General features: G+C 43.1%; 1 protein-coding gene across 21 annotated transcripts in view; it reads left to right on the top strand.

Annotated features, from left to right (window-relative positions):
* NRXN2 (neurexin 2) overlaps nucleotides 1-21,640 on the top strand; it is an 845,479-nt gene that overhangs the window by 253,909 nt on the left and 569,930 nt on the right. For all 21 annotated transcript variants that reach the window (XM_077287299.1, XM_077287320.1, XM_077287316.1 and 18 more), the window contains exon 3: nucleotides 16,578-17,897. In XM_077287299.1, the coding sequence (XP_077143414.1) occupies nucleotides 17,156-17,897 (742 nt within the window). In that variant the 5' untranslated portion in view covers nucleotides 16,578-17,155. The remainder of the gene's footprint in view (nucleotides 1-16,577; nucleotides 17,898-21,640) is intronic.

Genomic DNA, 21,640 nt, shown 5'->3' with positions numbered 1-21,640 from the left:
CAGACCCCGGTTCACGGCTGATGCAGCGGGGGTTTGTCCCATCTCCTTCCAATCTTTCCATTGGGAAATCAGGCACTGTTTATATTGTTCCCAAGTGAGCACGGCAACGGCGTGACTTCTTCTCCAAACCCCATTCGACTTAATCCGGGGGGCCTCCCACCGGAGGATCACTCCCTCCGAACTCACATCTAGGAACTCTCCTATTGCGATCAGTGGCAGGGGTACCAGACCCTTCTTCATTTCGGAGGATGATGCCACCATTCCCGCCATGAAGAGGCGGCTACTGTTGTGAAGGGGGTCGGTCGCAGGAGCGGAATCGAACGGAGAGGCAGGGGTGTCTTCCGTACCTGCACCTGATGTGATTCCATCGATGTCGATCTGGTCCATCAACAAGGGTGCTGGAGTCGGCTGCAGCCCGGACCGCGGCTCCTCCAATGGGGTTCTCGGATTCGGCTCCGCTTGCTGTGGTTCCTCCTCCTCTAACTCCGAGGTCGGGATTGGTGGACGTAGCTCCGCTGTCGGGTCCGCAGGCTTCCGGTCCATCTTCGGTGAAGAAGGGCAGGCCGGAACCGCTTCTTCCTCGCTCAGGCACTCGCCGTTCATCATCGCTGCCCGATAGTCGGTGGCAGTGCATGCACCTAACTCCGCCATTTCTCCGAGGTCGGGCTTCTCCGTCGCCAGCCTCTCGCCGTTGCATATCAAGGGGTGTTTCTCTTCTGCTTTGGGGCAGGTCATTCCTCTGCAGCCAGAAGTGCAGGGGGCGGTAGCCATTTCTCGCGCCACACTGGGAGTCTCCGCCCATAACACGCCCTCCTTCCCCTTGGGTGTAGCAATGGCGGCGCCTTTTGGCGGGAACTTTTGGCGGCTAGTGGCGCAGCACAGTCTTGCAATAAAGTACAGTCTGAGCACAACAAATCACAGTCTCTAGGCACACATGACCTGATTCTTCAGGCTTAAGTAGATCCTGTTCGTGACGCCAAGTTTGGAGCGCCCCCACACCGCCGCAGGGCCGAGGGGTACCCGGAGCCGGGCCTCTAGTTCTCAGTCTCGGGGTTGTCACGGTGGCTAGACCCGGTCCGTGGCCCTGTCCGTCAGTGGGGGACGTCCGGTGTAATAGGTGGTAGTAATGGTAGCGATGTAGCGGTGCGGTTGTGGGGTGTAAGTCGCGGTAAATAACGAGGACACCAGGTTGCAGTCTCTTTACCTCTTTACTGGAGATCTCTGAGTCCTCAGTCCAGAATACGGTTCACCAGGCTGCGCAAGTCCGGCCGGTCCAATGGCACTTCCAGAGTTCTCCTCTCAGGTGGAAATCTGTGCCTTCCTTCTAGCGCTATGTGTTGTAGTCCTTCCCTGCTGTGCTCACGGAAAGTAACCCCACAACGGTTGTGTCTGTTTCTTAAGTTCCCTCACAACTCGATTTGATGTTCCTCTGTAATCCACCCCTTCCCTGTATTCAGGTTGGAATGGCACCCGTTTGTCAGGTAGGCCTGGAGTTCTTCCGGGACCCTAGAGTCGCCCCTCTCCCGCAATTGCCCCCCAAGACTTCATAGGTGATATGTGGTAGACAGCCCGCCTGAGACCGACTGTCCTGCCGCTGTTTGGAGTATGGCTTGAAGCTGTATTCTAATCCACTCCCTCGGCGTTCCGGCCACCGGTATTGCGCCTCAGCAGGGTGCTGCCTCTTTCAACAAAACCCCTGCTGGTATTCTCCTTCTGCTTGATCTCGTTTCTCACTCAGCACAATCTATCTCGCTTCTAGTCCTTTCTTGAGTCCCGCCGCTTCCAGGAGCCTGCGCGGACCCGTTACGTTCTTTCAATGCCAAGCCTCTGCCAGGATCCCACCCCTGGCAGAGACCCTACAGTCTCTCCCTTCACAACACCCTCTGCCACAGGGTGTTGCTCCGTTCAATCCCATCAGCGTTCTCTCTAACTTTCTGCCTGACCCCCAGTTTACCCACTATGGTGGGGAGTGGCCTAATGAATAGCACCCTTAGCTCCCCCCGGAGGCCCAGCTGTGAAACATATTGGTGTCTGTGATACCTGATTGGAGGAACTCCTTCAGTGCCATCGAACGTACCATGGCTCCCCTTAGTGGCGGAGCCACAGTACTGCAACGACCAGGACTCTGGGGCGCTGCACATCCTTATCCTCATTTGCACATGGAAACACGAGAAGCAATGGGATGAAACTGAAAGGGAGAAGATACAGATTAGATATTAAAGAAAACTTTCTGACAGTGAGGGTGATCAATGAGTGGAACAGGCTGCCACAAGAGGTGGTGAGTTCTCCTTCAATGGAAGTCTTCAAACAGAGGCTGGACAGACATCTGTCTGAGATGGTTTAGTGAATCCTGCATTGAGCAGGGGTTGGACACGATGAACCTGGAGGTCCCTTCCAACTCTAACATTCTAGGATTCTATGATAATATTACATGTTGAGTAGTTTTAGGTTAGGTTCAACTGAGTCCTGAACTTTGTAGCCTCCTAGTATTTACATGAGGATCGCCCCCCACGTAAGGGCAATGGGGTACTCGGCACCGGGTCCTTCGGTTCGGGGGGATGTCACGGTGGCCCGACCCGGTCCATGGCCCTTTGAGGAGCGTCCAATAAAGAAGAGAGTTTTTATGGTTTTGGGAAAGGTCTTTAAAGGGGTAGTGTTCGTGACGCCACCTGTGGTATTCGGTCAGGGTGACCGACGCTACTTAGGGGTCCGCTGGGGTGATGTTATGGCAGCTAGATGGTATACCCACAGGTGAAGTGTATCCCCAGGGCTTCCCAGAGTGTAGATGGTGGATGGTGTGAGGCGCAGTGAATAACGAGGACACATGGTTGCAGTCTCTTTACATTTACTGAAGGCTTCAGTGTCCACAGTCCTGGGCGCCAGATCACGGGGTAGGCAGAGTCCGGCCAGTCTGAAGGCAAATCCAGAGTCCCCTTGTCCAGGTTGAATGCAATAGCCTTCCTATGTGCACAGTAACACAGTAGGTCCTCACTTGCATAAGCTCTAATAAGGCCCTCACTGTTATTACTCTTCTCACTGTTCCCTGTGGTCGGATAGAACAAAACACGTATGACTGATGGCCTGAGGCTTTTTATAGGGACCCTAGAGACGCCCCGGCCCCCACAAGTTACCACCGTGTCTCCTGTGTATAAAGGTCGGGCAGCCAACGTAGAATTAACTGTCCTGCCAGTCTCTGAAGTAAAGCATAGAGCTCCTTACTCCCTCGGTATTCTGGCCACCAGATCGCGCACCAGAAGGATGCAGCTTCTCTCAGCCACTCTCCTCTCTGGTATCCACTTGTTGCTATGCCTTCGTTTCTCACTCACTGCAATACACTTCCTTTCAATGTCTCTTTCCTAGGATGCTGCCGCACGTGGGGCAGGCGCAGCACCGTGGACCCTCGTCCTCCTCAGACTGCAGTCTGGATCTGACTGGAACTCCCTCCAGCCAGCTCAGTCTGGAGACCTTTCTCTCTGTCTCCAGCCAGGAACTCTCTAACTTTCCCTCCAACTACCAGTTTTACCTAACTGTGAGGAGTGGCCTAGTAGATAGAACCTTTGCTCCCCCTGGTGGCTGGAGTGTGAAGTGTGTTGTGTTTGGTTGTGATACCTGGACAGAAGATCTCCTTTATTGCCTTCAGACGTAATATCACTCCCCCTGGTGGAAGAACAACATTACTGCAACGACCAGGACTCTGGGGCGCTGCACATGGACTAGGTTATTTCATAAATAGGGCTAGACTAGTGCATGATGTGATTTTTGAGATGGAAAATTGCCCACGTGCAAGAACATAAGTCCATGTTCTTGTGCAGTACTTTGTACACACAGCACATGGACCAAAAATATATTTGGTGTGAACATACTCTAACCTTTACTCTTTGGAATGGTCAGATCACTCCTGTTGCAGGCATCGTATTTACATTTATGCAGTATATATCATAGATACTGGAGTACTTCTGGTGGGCCAGTGATAATCAGTGCTCCACACTATAATCCATTGGTAAAAAGAAAGACTGGTAAGATCTTGAGTCTTTCGTGTTTCATTGCAGCCACTTGGTAGCTCTGCTTGGCAGCATCCAGTGATCAGTGCCTAATGGGATATAACCCAGTTATTTTGTTGTTTGTTGACATGAACACAAAGAAATCTACTTTTAATCCTTTGACTATGCTGAAAAACGAGAAAGCATAGCTGTCAATGAGTTGAATAGATGAGGGCGAGATAATATTTATAAACTTGTTGCCTCCCTAAATGTTTGGGTGCACATGTAAATGATCTGCCTCTGCGATGCTCTGTAAGTCAATTCTGTAAAGTATTTAGCATATTTTATGGTTGTATACAGGTTGCTTTTATTCTAGGACTTAGAAATATAATGAATATACTGTATAGAGAGGACGGAAGTTTTTATCACATTAAGCAGAGGTTGGAAATGGAGTTGACATCTGCAGTCTATAAGCTTTAATAGGACCATGGATTGTTCTTACAGGAGGTGAGAGTGTGATCAAAAGGATATTTAGTTTGGTTTTGTGTCTGTTACATTCAATAAGGAAGATAACAGGCTGAGGATAAGGTTCCAGAATCACTTTGCTACTCATGGGCGGTGCCACATTGTAAAAGCTCACTCCCTCATTGGTTGATGGGAACAAGGGGCGTGTCTCCACTTATTTCTTTAACCAGCCCATGCTGAAGTTTTCATTTTACTCTATTTTGAAGTTCTAAAAGGACCAGTTCTGCTCATCCTTTGTTGATGGAGGCTGCAGGTTAACATTATCAACTGTTTTCAGTAGCTGATTAAAACTCCATGAAAACATAGGGATTTATTCAGGGGTGGACATACCACTGATGCAAATTGTGTAGCCTCACAGGGGTCCAAAAGGTAATGGGGCCCACTTTCATCTCTAATGTGGGTGGAATTATGTGTTATGATGAGCAATCGGATGGCAAAGGGCCCATATACTGCTCTTACATAGGGGTCCTCTTCATTCTGTGTCCATCCCCAGATTTATTGTAGACCCAGGTAGATGCCTATTTATTCTGAGGCTGAAAATTTAAAATATTGTGAATATCTAAATACTGCATGGCAATGCACACAGCTATTAGTGCCATCACATGGCTGTCATACCTTCATTATGCCAATGGCAAGTACAAATTCTGTTTGCTGTGTAGTCTGGTTTCCTTCGTTCTACGCTCATCGAAAGATCAGATACCATTAATTGTGAGGAATATTCATTAACAAGAAAATACTATAATCTAGAATACACATACGAAAGTACCAGATGCAATGCCACATCCTTTTGACCCTTCTGTATGGCAGTCGCAGGCTTCATGTAGACTTCACCTTTCCAGAATGGTCAGATAATGGCTGTGGTAATGAGAGATGACGTTTTCAGCATAAGACTGCATTCACACATTCGTTACTGTCTGTTTCTTTTTTTCTTGGTGAGCACATGGACCCATAGAGTTTAATTGATCCATATAAATGTCAGTGTTAAATACTGATTTGTGTCTCCGGTCTCAAAGCGCTTCCTACGCTCATCTGTTTTGCAAATCGGACTCGGCCGTTCAATTCTATGGAGACCCGTATAAAACAGATGAAACCTGGAGGACATACTTTGGATCAGAACCCGCGAGCACACAATTGAAATTTGCGCAAATATCTAGAAGCATTAGGTTTTTATTTTTGGGAGCTTTAGTAATTGAATATATAGTTGTTATTACTCAGGATTATCTCCCACCCATGACATCAACCTTGATTAGGGTCACAATTGGAGGTGGCAACTCTACATATGGTAGCCTCAGGCAGATCACAGTGATGTCTTGGTGTCGGCCCATCTCCATTATGATGTTTCTAGTTAATTGAACAGGCATTAGACCCAATCGTCTTGCAAGACAATGGTAGCTTCAATGTGCACAACACAAAGTACAAGCAATCCCTCCTTTTTGGCGCCATACCTCCCCTTTTTATCTACTTCTCATTACTCCTCCCAGTATGATGAGGCATCATTATTCTGCCATTGATTATATCCACCACTCTCCCTCTCCCACGTAACATCAGGCTCTTTTAGAGCGTAGTTTGCCGCTAACTAAGAATGCCTTGAATGCCTGGATAAGACAAGAACACAAGAGGAACAAGGGGATCTTGACCCCAAGAATTGGGATCTCTGGTTCCCAGTCTTGAAGGGGGAATGAAGGTGCACATGTTCCGCCTCTGATCCATTCATTGTCTATGAGGCTGCTGGAAATAGAGAGTTGTACTTTGCTTTCTCATGAACAATGAATTAAGCGAAGATCAAGTATGCACAACTCTGTTCCATTCAAGACCGGCTCTGCAGAAAATGGGCAGCATTGTGTGTCTGCTGTGCTGGTTAGGTCACAGCATCAGTGCTGCCTCCTTTCACACTGACTGTGGGATTAAAGCTCCTTTCACACTGACTGTGGAATTAAAGCTCCTTTCACACTGACTGTGGAATTAAAGCTCCTTTCACACTGACTGTGGGATTAAAGCTCCTTTCACACTGACTGTGGGATTAAAGCTCCTTTCACACTGACTGTGGGATTAAAGCTCCTTTCACACTGACTGTGGGATTAAAGCTCCTTTCACACTGACTGTGGGATTAAAGCTCCTTTCACACTGACTGTGGAATTACAGCTCCTTTCACACTGACTGTGGGATTAAAGCTCCTTTCTCACTGACTGTGGAATTAAATATCCTTTCACACGGACCCGTAGAATTAAAAATAAATTATGTTGAGATCACTTTTTACATTACTATGGTTGTGTTTGTGTTAAAAGGGTTGGATACAGTCCTAGGAGACCTCAGAGTGTTACTGCACAGCCTTAAATTGCACTCAAAAATGTGTGTATCGGCATTCAAGGCTAATAGATTTGCTGCTGTTAAGAGACAGATGCCGGCTGTATTACACATCAGGTACCTGCCTGATATGCAGCGAGTTCAGCTCCTGAGCCCGCCATGTACAGTGCACATCCTTTTTATTCTACCAAAGCCTATTTAGGGAAACTTGCTTTATATTCGCCCTTTACATTGGCCCTAAAGTGGATATATATGAGGCTGCTTAAGTGTATCCTCTGTATAGAGCTACTGAATATGTTGGCATTGTAATATTAATGGGCAATAATAGGAATAAACTTCCGGAGAAAATTGAAGTGACAAAAGGAATGTTGTTGCCAATAATTCATATTTAGTAGCAGTATTTATGGCAGCCATAAATGACTATAAGGGCGCAGTCAGATGGGCTAAGATCAAACTGCAGAGCACGGACTGGCTGGCGAATCTCCCTACCCGAGCATGACGGCTTCATGTATTTCTATGCAGCTGTCATGCTCAGGTCGGTAGAGCCGCCGGCCAGTCCGTGCTCTTGCGGACCGATTTATACAGGTGTCTGACTGCGCCCTAATTGTTCTAACTCCAGCCAGAAAAAAAGTGTCTTCCAAAGTATCTACTGCAAATGTTTAGCTTTCACCTCTTGCTGCAGATTTGTATTTATGACTCCAAATTCTATCCTAATTATCTGAAATGTCGTTATCTTGATGTAAAGTTTCCCAGACGATTCTAATTCGTTGTCCAATGAATAAATACATACAATGGTAGATACGGCTGGCATATCTCCCTCTCTTTTTCTGAAACCTTTAGAATGTATTACAGTACATGCCGGATATCTACGATCTCCATCTTTCTATTTTACGTTGTGTTTCTATGACGGGTGTATTTATTGCTTTTCTTATATTCTTCCGTTTAACTGCAGTGTTTTGTACCCTGTGTTATTAATGCTACGGAACAAAAGAAACAGTATGAAGCGTGAAGTAAAGTAAAGCTCTGCTGTTTTCATTACAAAAAAAAGACAGGATCATTTTTCTCTTAAAGGGGTTGTCTCATGAAAAGTATTAATATTCCAGAATTCAATCAGACATGTGAAATGAAGATAATTTGCAACATACATTCATTAAAAAATAGTATCTGATTTTCTATTACCAGCACATTATCATTCGTGGCAGTGACTCCTGCAGTGTCTCCGATGGCCGGAATGTTGGGCCATCTTCTTGGTTCAGTGGTGGTGCACATGCTCAGTAGCTTCCCTGCTTTTGATGGGACTAGGAGGTGGATGTTGCTAGCCAACATGAGAGAGAAGAGAAGAAAGATTTAGGCTATGTTCACATGTTGCGTTTTTGCAGCATTTTTTTTTCTGCATTTTTTGTATGCAAATTTTCATCTGCGTTTTACAGTACCAGCAAAGTCTATGAGATTTCAGAAGTCTCATGCACACACAATGGGTTTTATTTTCCTGACTGATTTGGAAAACTGCTACGTTTTTGCAAACTGCAGCACGTCCCTTCTTTTAGCTTTTTTTTGCGTATTTGCAGCATTTTTTCACCCATAAGGACACAATGGGTAAGTGCAAAAATGCAGCAAATAATGAAGGTGTTTGGGTTTTGCTGCAAAATCCTAAGCAAGTTAAATCATGATTTTTTTGCGGGGGCCACTAAACTTTATCAACATGTACAAGACAACAAAAAAAGCAGCAAAAATGCAGCAAAACCTGATTTTGCAAGCACCTTACTGCCAATAGAGCAGGTTTTGCCTGCAGAAAAAAAATTGCAGCAAAAATGCAATGTGTAAACATTAGTCTTAGATAGCTTACATATAGATTCCAGGCAGATGATGGCTATGAGATCGGCAGGTAGACAGAAAGAAAGGTAGAAATGTAGACAGATACGTTAGAAAAAAAACAACAAACAAACAAAAAAATTCACCTAACAGACTAAACAAGTGTGAACAGGTGCCTGCTGCTATGACTGCATAATATATAAACAAAAGAATATAGTAGCACACTGTACGTGTGAACATTGACTATATGACATTTATCCTGCATTACTGATATTTAGTTAATACCTAAAGTGGGGGGTAGTATGCAAATATATTAAAAAACAAAAACAAAACAAAAATAAACCTCAGACAAACCACTGGACCAAACTAAAGTATTTACAACTAGAGAAATGCCTATATGTTTAATTAGTACTGGAACCTACCTGCCCTTAACATTTGTAGGCTTTTAGCCCAGGAGAGGCATGTTTGATGAATATTAGGTTTTAGGGTCTCCTCAAAGAAAGGTCCCCTTGTTGTGGCTGTTTTTCTCAGAAATTGGCCAATTCAGCGTAAGCACCATCATTTTGTAACTACAGTGTGTCCGTAAAGTCATGGTGCACTTTTAACCAGTCACAGGATGAATTTATAGTTTACATTTTGGCGCCCTTTCTCTGGCCCAATCATATCAGACCTGTTCATAAGGAGAGATAACAAGAACCAATCAAACAACACAAACTCATTTAAGCTGTTACTGAGCCCCCAGTCAGATTAACCCCTGATAAACTGGACTCTGATTAATACACTGCCAGGTCTGTGACCTGATGCAACCACAAGCTTATGCCAGCTGTGTGGTTTTCCATGCCAGTCAAGATGTGGACGGTACAGAGGAAAGTTCAGTGTGTTCTGCGGCTCGCTAAATTCAAATCCGTTACGAAAGTGCTATGTGAATATCGAAGTGTTTATAACGAAGCGCCACCACATAGAAATAACATTACTCGGTGGGATAAGCAGTTGAAGGAAAACAGCAGTTTGGTGAAGGAACCCCGTTCTGGTAGGCCATCAGTCAGTGACAAGTCTGTAGAGGCTATACGGGATAGCTACCTAAGGAGCCCTAAAAAATATCTGTGCATGCATGTGCTCGACAATTACACCTAAGCAAGGCTACAGTCCATGAGGTGTTAAAGAAACGTCTTCGTTTTATGGGGTACAAATTGCCGCTGTTGCATGCTATCAAACTGGAGGATAGACCCAAAAGATGTGCGTTTGCTACAGATATGCTTCATGAAATCAACAATGATGCAAGATTTTTGCAGAAGATTGTGTTTAGTGATGAGGCGACCTTCAATATCTGTGGACATGTTCATCGCCATAACGTTCGAATATGGGCTGCTGAATATCCTCCATGCCTACGTTGAGTACGAACATAACACCCCTAAAGTGAACGTGTGGTGTGGCCTGATAGGTGATAGGCCCATTTTTTTTTGTCGCGGAGCGGTCAGTGACAGCAAACCCGTATCGTGACATGTTGGAATTGTATGCAGTGCCACAATTTCCAGAAGGTGTCATCTTCCAACTGGACGGTGCTCCTCCACACTACGCCATCATTGTTTGTGAGTTTCTGGATAGACCATTCCCCCGGCGGTGGATAGGCAGGGGTTCTGTCAAGCGATGGCCACCACGATCCCCGGATCTGACACCCTTAGACTTTTTACTTTTGGGGTTATGTGAAGTAACATGTGTACATGGAACGTATCAACGACATTAATCACTTAAAACAGAGAATCACAGATGTTATTGACTCTTACACCAGACGTCCTTACCCGTGTGTGGCAAGAACTTCACTCTCGTTTGGAAGTGTGTAGGGCAACAAATGGAGCCCACATCGAACTGCACTGAATAGGTATGAAACTGGAGTTTTTCTTTTATTTGGAGCAGATTTCAAATTTCTATCGTTTTTTGCTGCTTTCCAGTGACTGGTGAAAAGTTCACCATGACTTTACAAACACACTGTATATTTTATATAGCAGAAATGCAGTCCAAATTTCATAGAATCCATGTCTGCATACATCTTATTGGATACAGAGTGCTGCTGTATGCTTTTTTTGTTTGTAGATGGATGAAAATGTAGAGAGACAGACGGGTAGTCAGATAGATGGGTACATATGCAAGATTGTAGATACATATGAGGCATAAAGCAATGATGGATGGAATCCCAATGCAAAATCTCAGTGTTATCAAAATATTGCAAGTCACTTATAATGCTAGCTTTCCCAAATATCGAGAGGGACCTATGGAGTTACCCCAGTGCCCTGGTGTCAGTGCTTTCTCTGCACCCCCATAAGTTACACCACAGACAGATAAATAGGATAGAAGGAGATAGATTTACCGTAATGTGCGTTAGAAATAAAAATGCTGAAGGATTCTTGAAATCACTGGTTAGTCACTTACCGGTACTCGCCTTTTTTCCTTTTCCAACATCCTTGCTCTTTCCTCCATTCCTCACTTTATCATCTTTCCAGCTCTCACTCCCTCCTGACAACCCTCCATCCCGCTCTCCTCCCTCCCGCTCTCCTCCCTCCTTCATCTATAATATTCGGCGTGCTGTTCTCTTCGAAATAATTAGCGCTTTTGCATTTAAGCAGATGAAGATTGGAGTCTGTATACAAATTACTTTTCTGTCAGTTACTTAGAGAGATCACGGAGGGGGGTGAGAAGGATGGATGGGAATTAATGTTGGATTTTTTGTGTGTGTCATGGGAGGGGTTATTCCCAGTGGAAGCAAAGAGGAGGGAACAAAAATCTCAGGAATACATGAAGTAGAATTCACATGTGGGAATTTACCATACATTTTGCACCTTTTAATTTTGGTCTATTTTGGGGGGAAATTTATACGAGTTTTTTTTTTAAGTGTTTTGCTTCTGGCTTCGTTCCTCATATTTTGCATGAAATTTATTAACTAATGTTTGATCATTTTGCTGCATTTTTAGATACAAGACTTTTGCTTAGAATTTATTTTTTTACTTTTTTTTTATGCCACTTCCTTACTGGTGAAATTTTGCAGCTCTTTGAAAATGTCAGGGATCCATCTCCTTGGAGCTGAAACTAAAAATTAAAAAGACTTGTAAGAAAATCACATCACTTTTAGGCTATGTTCACACAGAGCTTTTTTGATGCATAAAAAAAAGGGGTTTTCAAGGGGAAACTGCTTTTGGAAACATTCCTCTTTTGGCGAATTTGTGAAGGAGCTTTTTTCTAAACCTTTTTTTTTTTGCAGCTTTTAGATATCACAGTGCTTAGGTTGGAGAGGTTTGTTTCAGGATTTGCTTCGAGTAATGACTTTTTTTTTTCCACTAGGCTTTTCTCAAAATGTCAAAAAAAAATGCTGTTCGTAAGATTTAGACATTCCTCTTTTGGGGCATTTTTTTAGGAGCTTTTTTTTCTAAAGCTTTCTTTTGCAGCCTTTAGATATTACAGTGTCTAGGTTGGAGAGGTTTGTTTCAGGATTTGCTTCGAGTAATGACTTTTTTTTTGTTGTCCACTAGGCTTTTCTCAAAATGTCACCAAGAAAAAAAATGCTGTTCATAAGATTTAGAGGAATCTTTAAAGTAAAGTGGAAATAGAAATGTATAGGAAGAATCTTCTTACGTGTCCTTGGTGCAGTTTTTGAGGAGGATTGTGGAGAGGGTCCAATCCCCAAAAATTCTCAGAAAACGCCTTGTGAATATTGCCTTAACAATATGTCTATAAACTAAAATTCAAAAAATGTCCTTTGTGATAGATGTTTCCTTTGTGTTTTTTCTTTAAAGCTATTTTGTTTTGTTGCTGCTTTGACATTTTTTGTGAATAATTTATCGGTGTCACACAAAATCTGATAAATTTGGTGCTTTTTAAGGCATTACACTTAAAAGGGTATTCCCATCTCCATGATCCTCTCCCAATTTGTAGTAGGTGTAATTGTATTAGCAAATACCTCCAATTAGAAATGTAGTATAGTTCTTCTGATTAGCTATGTCATTTACCCCCTGTGCAGGGTATTACAGTTGCACAGGTATTCCTGGCTATTATGACCACTCATATAGTGACAGTTAGTTAGCGGTTAATGATCAGAACTGTGGATACCTAAGGTCCTGTATTGCCCTGCACATGAGGTAAGCGATAAAGCTTATCAGAAGAACTAAACTATATTTCTAATTGATGATATTTGCTAATATTATTACACCTACTACATATTGCGATAAGATCTTGGAGATGGGAGTAACCCTTTTTAAGTCTAGAAAAATTACTCCACTTTTTCATGCCAACTTCCTATGGAAATGAGTTTGTGACTTGTAAAAAAAAAATGTTGTGAGTCAGAAATATAACTAGAACATTTAAAAAATAATGCTTTTGACGAGCTCAAAATAAGTAACAGACTTATTTTGGTCTAAAAAGTAAAATGACACAAAAAAACATAAAAGGTGCGAAACAAATGATAAATTGCTTCCAAATTGCCAAAATTCCGCAACAAAACAAAAAATAAACGTTCCCCTTTTGTGTTATTTTTAGACACATTCATAAAAGCCGTGCACCATTTTACAGCATTTTGAGCCAAATTCGGGACAGTTTCATAGTTTTAGCTAGATTTATGACATTGCAGTCTTTAAAAATGTTGCACAAAATGTATTAAAAAAAAAAAAATCACACCCGTAGGGTGATCGTATAAAAAATAAAAATATAAAATAAATAAAAATCCGTTCTAGATTGAAGTTTTAAATCTGAAGACGTGTCAAGTTTATAAAACATTGTGTGAAACTTTCTGCAAATAATGACCATGCAACTAGAAGCAAAAGTGATTTAAAAAATCCTGTCTTTGTCATTTATTTTTTTATTTTTTCCTCCCACATTTGACACACTATTAGGCCGGCGTCACACTCGGCGTAAGACAATACGGTCCGTATTTTACGGCCGTAATACGGCCGAAATACGGTGAAATGTTCCCAAAATAGTGATCCGTAGGCAGGGTGTGTCAGCGTATTTTGCGCATGGCATCCTCCGTATGTAATCCGTATGGCATCCGTACTGCGAGATTTTCGCGCAGGCTTGCAAAACCGACATCTAATGGATTTATGTGCTCAAATGTTCGGGAAAACATATATACAGTATATATATATATATATATATATATATATATATATATATATATATATATATATATATATATGTCATTGAGACACATATATATATATTCTGTATTTAGATTTCATTCAGCGCGATATCTTTGAACAGCCGCTAATTCAATTGCCGGCTTTTCATTTCTCCTGCACAAACCCGACAGGATATGAGACATGGTTTACATATAGTAAACCATCTCATATCCCCTTTTTTTTGCATATTCCACACTACTAATGTTAGTAGTGTGTATGTGCAAAATTTCAGCGCTGTAGCTGCTAAAATAAAGGGTTAAATGGTGGAAAAAATTGGCGTGGGCTCCCGCGCAATTTTCTCCGCCAGAGCGGTAAAGCCAGTGACTGAGGGCAGATATTAATAGCCAGGAGAGGGTCCATGGTTATTGGCCCCCCCGTGGCTAAAAACATCTGCCCCCAGCCACCCCAGAAAAGGCACATCTGGAAGATGTGCCTATTCTGGCACTTGGCCACTCTCTTCCCACTCCCTGTAGCGGTGGGATATGGGGTAATGAAGGGTTAATGCCACCTTGCTATTGGAAGGTGACATTAAGCCAGATTAATAATGGAGAGGTGTCAATTATGACACCTATCCATTATTAATCCAATTGTTGGAAAGGGTTAAAAAACACACACACACATGATTAAAAAGGATTTTAATGAAATAAACACAGCGGTTGTTGTAATAATTTATTGTTCTCTCAAATCCATTTGCAGTCCCTCGCTTGGCAACATAATAAACGCACAAGATACATACCTTCTGATGTACTGTCAGGTCCAACGATGTAATCCATCTGAAGGGGTTAACTAATATTACAAGCAGGAGCCCTGCTATAATGCAGCTGTGCTCCGTGCTTGTAATTCCCCTGCGAATGAATGAAATGTAGGTCATTGACCTACATTTCATTCATTCGCGGTGAGGCGCCCTCTGGTGGATGTTCTCATGAACTGCAGCCTGGGAACTTTTTCCCACGCTCCAGGTCATATGAGGACATCCACCAGGGGGCGCATCACCGCAAATGAATGAAATGTAGGTCAATGACCTACATTTCATTCATTCGCAGGGGAATTACAAGCACGGAGCACAGCTGCATTATAGCAGGGCTCCTGCTTGTAATATTAGTTAACCCCTTCAGATGGATTACATCGTTGGACCTGACAGTACATCAGAAGGTATGTATCTTGTGCGTTTATTATGTTGCCAAGCGAGGGACTGCAAATGGATTTGAGAGAACAATAAATTATTACAACAACCGCTGTGTTTATTTCATTAAAATCCTTTTAAATCATGTGTGTGTGTGTTTTTTAACCCTTTCCAACAATTGGATTAATAATGGATAGGTGTCATAATTGACGCCTCTCCATTATTAATCTGGCTTAATGTCACCTTCCAATAGCAAGGTGGCATTAACCCTTCATTACCCCATATCCCACTGCTACAGGGAGTGGGAAGAGAGTGGCCAAGTGCCAGAATAGGCACATCTTCCAGATGTGCCTTTTCTGGGGTGGCTGGGGGCAGATGGTTTTAGCCACGGGGGGGCCAATAACCATGGACCCTCTCCTGGCTATTAATATCTGCCCTCAGTCACTGGCTTTACCGCTCTGGCGGAGAAAATTGCGCGGGAGCCCACGCCAATTTTTTCCGCCATTTAACCCTTTATTTTAGCAGCTACAGCGCTGAAATTTTGCACATACACACTACTAACATTACTAGTGTGGAATATGCAAAAAAAAAAAGGGGATATGAGATGGTTTACTGTATGTAAACCATGTCTCATATCCTGTCGGGTTTGTGCAGGAGAAATGAAAAGCCGGCAATTGAATTACCGACTTTTCACTAACACCGCTGCGTATTTCTCGCAAGTCACACTGCTGGTCCGTGTGGAATCCGTATTTTTCTCGCCCCCATAGACTTTCATTGGCGATTTTTTTGCGCAGTACGCTGACAAACGCAGCATGCTGCGATTTTGTACGGCCGTAGAAAGCCGTATAATACTGAACCGTAATATACGGCTAATAGGAGCAGCCCCATTGAGAATAATTGTGCCGTATGTTATGCGAGTTTTACGGACGTAGTTTCTGCGCTCTTACGTCCGTAAAACTCGCCAGTGTGACGCCGGCCTTATTGATAGCCCAAGATAAATTAAAGTGAAATAACTATAGGTAGTAATTAGTGATGAGCGAGCGTGCTGGGATAAGGTGTTATCTGAGCATGGTCGTGTGCTCACTGATTGACTTCTGCATGCTCGAAAAATAAGTTGGAGTCCCCGCGGCTGCATGTCTACCGGCTGTTTGACAGCATCAACACAGGCATTGATTTCCTGTTCAGACTATCCCTGCATGTGTTGCATCTGTTGAACAGCCGCGGAGACTCTAACATATATTTTTCGAGCATGCAGAAGACACTCGGTTAGCACGCGAACATGATCAGATAATACCTTGTCCCAGCACTCCCACTCGTCACTAGTGGCAATATGTTGGCAACTTTTTTCCATTTTTCTTTTTTGTATTTGTAATACCATATTGTGTTTTGTTTTCTCTAATGTTAGGATTCAGAATTGTGGTAAAGATTTAGTTCTCTATTGTAATTCCTTATAGAAATACCCAGGCCACGACTTCATGTTCTGTTAGTGCTTCCCATGACACCCGGCCCCTGCGGTACATGCCCCAGATATGCCCCTGGGTCACATTGTAGTTACTACCGAAATCCTAATATTCTGCTGAAAACTTGATGCCATGTATTTGTAACCTATTTTTGCTAAAATATTGCACTTTTGTAATAATACCACTTTTCTCTCTCTTTTTTTTTTTGCAGCAGTCAAGTACACCACTGTGCCTGAGACTTCATCCTAACTGCGCTCTCATCTCAATGAGACATTTCATTTCCACAGACTGTCAGACAGCGGAAGAAAAGGGGAACATCTGGTACCTTTAGTTAAGGTGGTAAAAAGACATAGGGAAAGTTCTAGAGCTCATGTAAGAGCAGAGGGGGGCTCTTTCATTACGACGATCGGACTGCACGTATCTCGTCCTTAGACCAACATTGAGGACCGGAATGTAAAGATAATTCCCCCCTTCTTTCTTTCCCCTTCCATCCTCCCCTAAAAACTTTCCCTTCCTTGTCTCCTTTCCCCCATTTACAATTTATAAATTCCCATCTTTTTGCTCCTTATTATTTCAACACCATTTATGTTTTTTACTCTCATTTTTCGGATCTGATTTTTGTAACCCTACTTTCAATAAATCTTCCATTTATATAATTGTCCTCCTTTTTGCATTATTTTTCACTAATCACCATGATTTTGTTTTTCCAGTAACCTTTGTACTCATGCCCATGTTCTATTTTCCACTTCTTGTGTATTCTCACTTTTAATTCCTCTTCATTCACTCTCCATGTGGTCCTTTCTTTGCCTGTCTTCCCTCTTTTCCCTTCCCCTCTGTTCCTTTTCCCTCCAATTTTATGGGGCCCCTGGTCAATGGGTCCGTTACTCTCGTCCTACGTTAGCGAGTGGTAATGGTGGGTGGGGTGAGGACCTCACTTTCAGGCTTAGAACAAATGCCAGCCGTGGCCTCCTCCTTTATCAAGATGATGAAGGGGACTGTGACTTCCTCGAGTTAGCTCTCGATGGAGGTAAACCACGGTTGAGGTTCTCCATCTCTTGTTCAGAGCCTGCAGTCGTACGTTTACCTCAGGTAGTATCAGATGGGATCTGGCATGGTATAGTAATTGGGGGTAATGGCCGGGAAGGCTGGTTGGCCGTAGATGGGGAAAGGGGAGCAGCTGAAGTGCGTTCAAAACGTAGAGAAACCATTCTTCGCAGTGACCTTTTTGTTGGTGGTCTCCCATCTGATCTACGTTTATCAGCTCTAACTTTAGGTGGGGCAAAATATGAGCCACCTTTTCTAGGTGAATTAGAAGGTCTAAAGTTGGGGGGAAGGCCAGCTCAGCTATTGGCCAGCCAAGGGATAGGAGGGACAGAAGAAGAGGAGGAGAGGGGGGAAGATCGGGAGAAGGTCCACTCATGTAGAGGAGCAAACCCCTGTCTTAATGGAGGAAGATGCAGAGATGATGCGGAGGGGGAAATACGATGTGACTGTCGGGACACTGGATACCATGGAGAAAATTGCTCTGAAGGTGAGCTTTACATCCTTTTTAACGGAGTTGTCAATCTTCTTATTGGGTCACCTGTCACTAAGATTGCACATTCCTTCATATTACCAGTTATGGATGAATTTGGGGACAATTTTCTTCTCTACGAAAGAATGTAATTTAGTCTAAAAAATATTTTTGCATTTGCGTTACAATTGTTGCACTTTCTTGGTTTTTGATTTGGCTAGCTTGCTTAATGAGTGATTCAATTTATATTTTTTTTTTCTGAAAATTATGAATCTGGTCTAATAGCACTACTCTTTAGCAATCTTTCACAGGTGCGGCCTACCGGAGGATCCTCCTGCTCCTCTGTGGGCCAGCCTGAGTCTGTTTATATTGGCTGCGAGGGATGTGCACAGCCCTTCTGATTTTGTTGCTCAGTTTCGGCAAAAAGCGAAATCATAAAATAAAACTAAAGATTCTCATTGTTTTTTGATCTTTCATTATCAATATGAAAAGATCTAATTCATTTTTTTTAGAAGTAATTACTTTTCTTTCCTTTTTTGGAATTGGGCATACACAGGTTGTTTGCTCCTAGTGCATGTCAGGTTTATGGTCAGGTATAGTTTATAGAATTTTTACATTTTAGGCAAATTTCCATTTAGAAAATCAGACCTTTTTTTCAATAGTGAATGTTTGTATGTAAACAAGCTTTTTTTTTATTATTCCATTCCACCTTTGCAGTGACTGATGGTATCAATGTAATAAAACTTAATGCATCCCTGAATTATTATAATTTTCATCATTACAGATCACAGTGAATGCAGATGATGTCCTCGTAGCTGATGATTAATGATTTACTATTAGGGACGAGCAAACTTGCTCGGTGATACTCGGATATCACTCGAATATCTGGGTGCTTGGATATGCTCGGCACTCAACAAGCATTGGCTGGTGCTCAGATTTGAAGCTCGAATCACTGACTCGCATGTTTTGCACCTATTACACAGCCAATAAGCATGCGGGGATTTCCTGCCAGTCACTGTAATGCCATAGCCACCTTGGTAGTGGCAATCTGTGATTGGCTGGCCGCATTGCCTCATCAGAGGTTATGAAAGGACGGCGCCACCACGGCTCACTGACACCATTCCACAGCTCAGGGACAGTTCTGATTGGAGGGAGAGAGCAATTATCCAGGCCTGTGTGTGCACAGTTTAACAAATAGGAGTCTTCTAGTGTTGATACTGGTGCTGATGCTGAACCATGATACTAATAGTCCTTATTATTATAGATATAGACAGACCACCACGGGAGACATATGTAATTGTCTGCCACACATGCTCAACATTATGGATGAGCAGAGCAGAACAATAGAGAAAACGGACACTCCAACATGCAAACCTTATAACCCAAGAGAAAAAGAGGAGTTCAAGTCCAAAGATTTTTGTATAAAAAGGGTATAATTTTATTACAACAATCCATATTGTATATCATTACATAATAAATACATTATAAATATCCATAGTCTTAGAAATTCAGCAGAAAAAGAACAGGTGAAAAGGATCAGTGAATGCGCCAGATATCACCACATATCTAAATGATAAGTGCAACGTGCGTTATTATTAGTCTGGGAAGAGAAATAGTCAGGAAGGAGAGGTAACATACACCCAGAGGTGCAGATGTATAGTCGTAGGGGGATCAGTGTCCAGCTATACCCTAACCTGCCATATCCGAGAACTCTTACCCATCATGTGGTGACCACTGGCACTCCACCGTGCAGCCCTGGTGGAGTGCCAGTGGTCACTACATGATGGGTAAGAGTTCTCGGATATGGAAGGTTAGGGTATAGCTGGACACTAATCCCCCTACGACTATACATCTGCACCTCTGGGTGTATGTTACCTCTCCTTCCTGACTATTTCTCTTCCCGGACTAATAATATTGCACGTTGCACTTATCATTTAGATATGTGGTGATATCTGGCGCATTCACTGATCCTTTTCACCTGTTCTTTTTCTGCTGAATTTCTAAGACTATGGATATTTATAATGTATTTACTATGTAATGATATACAATATGGATTGTTGTAATAAAATTATACCCTTTTTATACAAAAATCTTTGGACTTGAGCTCCTCTCTTTCTCTTGGGTTATATAGTCCTTTATTATTATTATTATTATTATTATTATTAGGGCTAATCTTGTGGTGTTCTGTTTGTATCAGATATCAGGAAGAGTGACAGAATACAGCCTCTAGGCAGGGCTTAGGGAATTGCAGTTCATTGCTAAATATATTAAATATAAAAATTTTCTGGATTCAATTAGTTATCCATAGAGTATTACGTGATGTGTTTTACATTTCGGTGGCATATAATACTCAAAAAAAGCATCAGTTTTTTTCTGGATTAAATTAGTAATCTATATAGTCTAATGTCCGTAGTGGGTGACAAGGAAACAAAGATGGCAGAAGGCCGTGAGACTACAGAGGGAGCAATCAGAGGAATATCGGAGACAGACCAAGCTGGCAAGACAGCAGAGGTGGTAGTAGCCTATGGTATGGAATCGGCCCCTTTCCCATAACCAGCAAGGCCTGAACCCAGGGCGCAGTATTCACCGCTGGGGTTCTTGCGGACTGCAGATGGGAGAGCCAGGATCCAGCAACTGGTGAGCAGACTGCGAGGCCTAGGCTGGTCGGAAGGGAGAAGAAGGTGAGCCAGGACCATGGCTGGAGACATGGTAGCAGGCCCGCTAGCTGCAAGGTTCCAAGAGATGGCATCCCAGGAGGAGGTTACGTACAATCGACACTGAAGGAATTTGGGACCCATCTTCACATCTTATTGAACCAGTGGGCAGTAGAGATGGAACACTTGCCTCGAAGGCTGCAAAAGCTGATGGCTGAAACAAAGATCACATTCCTCAAAATGGAGGGGCATTATCGCTGGTATTAGGGTGTATGTTATGATCCTAATGGCTGAGGATCACAAAACGGACTAGCTAAGTTTATGACATAAACACGAGCTCTAGGGAGGTGGTAACTGGACTGACCGCAAACCTGATGCTAACCAACACACTAAAGGTAGCCGGTGAACGTGCCTAAAATCCTGGACGTCTCGACGCAGCCTGAGAAACTATCTACTCCTGGAGGGAAAGAAAGACCTCACTTGCCTCAAGAGAAATCACCCCAAAGATATAGGAAGCCCCCAACAAATAATAACGGTGAGGTAAGGGGAAAACACAAACGTAGAAATGAAAACAGATTCAGCAAATGAGGCCCGCTAATACTAGATAGCAGAAGACAGATAGGGAACTGTGCGGTCAGTAAAAAACCCTATGCAAAATATCCACGCTGAGAATACAAGAACCCCCACACCAACTAACGGTGTGAGGGGAGAAACTCAGCCCCCTAGAGCTACCAGCAAGCAAGGAAATCACATATTAGCAAGCTGGAAAAGAAAACAAAAATAAACCAAGAAACATATGACCACTGATGGTCAAAAAATGAACCAAGCAAAACTTAGCTTCTCTTGAAGAGACTGATAACGAAGGACTGCAGGAGAGCTCCAAAATAGCACTGAAGACATTGACAGCAGGCAACAACTGAGAGTCCAGGTGAACTAAATAGGAAACAGCTACAGATAACGAGACAGCTGATCCAGCCTAGACCTGCAGACTGACACAAAGAACCACCAGAGGGAGCCCAAAGACAGCACTCACACAGTACCAGTTGTGACCACAAGAGGGAGCCCAAAAACAGAGTTCACAACAGTACCCCCCCCCTTGAGGAGGGG

Source organism: Ranitomeya variabilis, chromosome 2 (assembly GCF_051348905.1).
Source record: "Ranitomeya variabilis isolate aRanVar5 chromosome 2, aRanVar5.hap1, whole genome shotgun sequence".
In the NCBI taxonomy this organism is placed as follows: Eukaryota; Metazoa; Chordata; class Amphibia; order Anura; family Dendrobatidae; genus Ranitomeya; species Ranitomeya variabilis.
The sequence above is the reverse complement of the archived record's forward strand: the minus strand, read 5'-3'. Positions and strand labels throughout refer to the sequence as shown.